Source organism: Olea europaea, chromosome 10 (assembly GCF_002742605.1).
Source record: "Olea europaea var. sylvestris chromosome 10, O_europaea_v1, whole genome shotgun sequence".
NCBI lineage: Eukaryota > Viridiplantae > Streptophyta > Magnoliopsida > Lamiales > Oleaceae > Olea > Olea europaea.
Genome location: NC_036246.1, coordinates 25,071,880 through 25,073,841, shown reverse-complemented (window position 1 = coordinate 25,073,841; position 1,962 = coordinate 25,071,880). Strand labels below are relative to the sequence as shown.

The following is a 1,962-nucleotide window of genomic DNA, read 5'->3' as shown; positions in this document are numbered from 1 at the left end:
GGCATGGATAGATCCTATCTTTTATATCTACCAAAAACCTAATCTCTCGAGTTAAAGTTTTATCAAAATTGAAATTCTGATCTCCAGATTTATGATTTCGTCTTTTTAGATAATTTATTCGTAACACATACCTAACTTACCCTTAAAAAAAAATTTTCTCGCAAAGAATGAAAATTAATGCCACTTTCACGTGGTGTTTTCATAGTGGAGATTGATTAAACACGAATCAGGAAATTATTGAATAGAATAACCACTAAAATAGTACAATTGGGTTGCTAACTTAATGATTAAATAATATACAATTACCACTGACCAGCATTCTTTTACTTTTCAAGTGGAAAACCTGTTTGATTTTGATAAAAATAATTTTTTTTTTTGTAGATAATTGAATGGTCTATGTGGAATTCAAGAAATGAGGGGTTGACTATTAGTCTGTAAAAAAAGATAATAATAAATAAATAAAAGGGAATTCTATGAAATAGGACCAACCAAGGGCGAAAACTTGCCAACATAAATATACCAGCTAGGGTTAATTAGGTTAGGTTCTATTCTCATCAAAATCATGAAAAAACTCCTTTGAGTCTGTCTTTCCATTTATAGAAATTTTCTTCTTTGAAAACAAGAATTTAGGGTTACAGTATTGAAGAATATGAAGAAGACACAGATAGTGATCAGAAAAGATGGATCAAAAAGAGGTTCTTCGAGGGCTGTAAGGTATGCGGAATGTCAGAAAAACCATGCAGCCAACATCGGCGGCTATGCCGTGGACGGCTGCCGGGAATTCATGGCCAGCGGAGGAGAAGGAACAGGCGGCGCGCTTACGTGTGCGGCCTGCAGCTGCCACAGGAATTTTCATCGAAGAGAAGTGGAATCTGAGGTGGTTTGTGAAAATTCATAAAATTCGATAAGTAATTGTTTGCTCTTTGTCTATCTGTTCGTGTTTGAAATTAATGTTATGTTCCGTACATGAGGGAGTAATTTAATTACAAAACGTTGATCTAATTTGATATAAGTTCAACTCATCAAGAAATGATTGTGGATCAGAACTGTGGATTTAAATTCAAGATCCACATATATTTAAACCGAGCGTATCAAGAATTTTTTTATATCTAAGGGTTTCATCTCGATGTATTTTTCGCCTATTTCATCGGCACATAACCCTATAAATTGGATAATTTTTTTCTTCAGATTCTTCAAAGGAAACGTATCAGATTGCAAAATATGCACATGTAAGTTATAGCAAGAATTCTCATCTTCCACAGTTCTTATTCCTCTCTTTCTATCGGATCAGTATATGTATTGATTGTGCCTATCTGTGTACGCATTTTTCTCATAAAGAAATTTAGACCCTTTGGGTAAAGTAGCCAAACCCAATATATTCACAAATCTGTAATACTTTCCATGGTTTTGTATACAGGTGTAGTTGTCCTTTTATCAAGCTGTAGCACTCAAATCCAGTTAAGCTAAACAATATAATAGGCTATGAATCTTCTAGCTTTTGGCATTCTTAAGGAACCAAAAGACAGGATATGCTAGTAATCCAACTCTTCAACTCATTTTTCTATTCATCCATTAACTTAGTTGGTCAGAAAACAATTGCAAGACTACATTTTTTATTTGAATCCATCCATCATCTCAAGTTAAAGGAAACATCCGTTTCATGTCAACTGGCTTAGGCCCACATATCTACTCATGTTTCCTTGCCATTATATTGAGACAAAATGAGAATTGTAGAATAATGGATCACATTATGCATTTAGAGATTCAAAGAAAATTATGTATTCTTAATTAACTTATCCTAAACTATAACAGAAGGTAAAGTGATTTTGCACCAAAGTTACCTAAACTATAGGAGAAGATAAAGGGAATTAAGATAGAACAATCGTAATTTTAATTAAGATAGTATTACAATCATAATTTGTTGTTGAGGTATATTTGAAGAAGCTTGAATCAAGGAGTTTG

At 33.1% G+C, this 1,962-nt stretch overlaps 1 protein-coding gene across 1 annotated transcript; it reads left to right on the top strand.

Moving 5' to 3' along the window:
- Nucleotides 1–492: 492 nt before the first annotated feature.
- Nucleotides 493–1,187, top strand: LOC111401613 (mini zinc finger protein 3-like). Its single transcript, XM_023029423.1, has one exon. The coding sequence runs from the start codon at nt 650–652 to the stop codon at nt 896–898; it is 249 nt and encodes an 82-aa protein (XP_022885191.1). The 5' UTR covers nt 493–649; the 3' UTR covers nt 899–1,187.
- The last annotated feature ends 775 nt before the right edge of the window (nt 1,188–1,962 follow it).

Bases quoted from the DNA above. Each gene is read 5' to 3' on its own strand.
- LOC111401613 (XM_023029423.1), top strand. From the start codon at position 650: ATGAAGAAGACACAGATAGTGATCAGAAAAGATGGATCAAAAAGAGGT.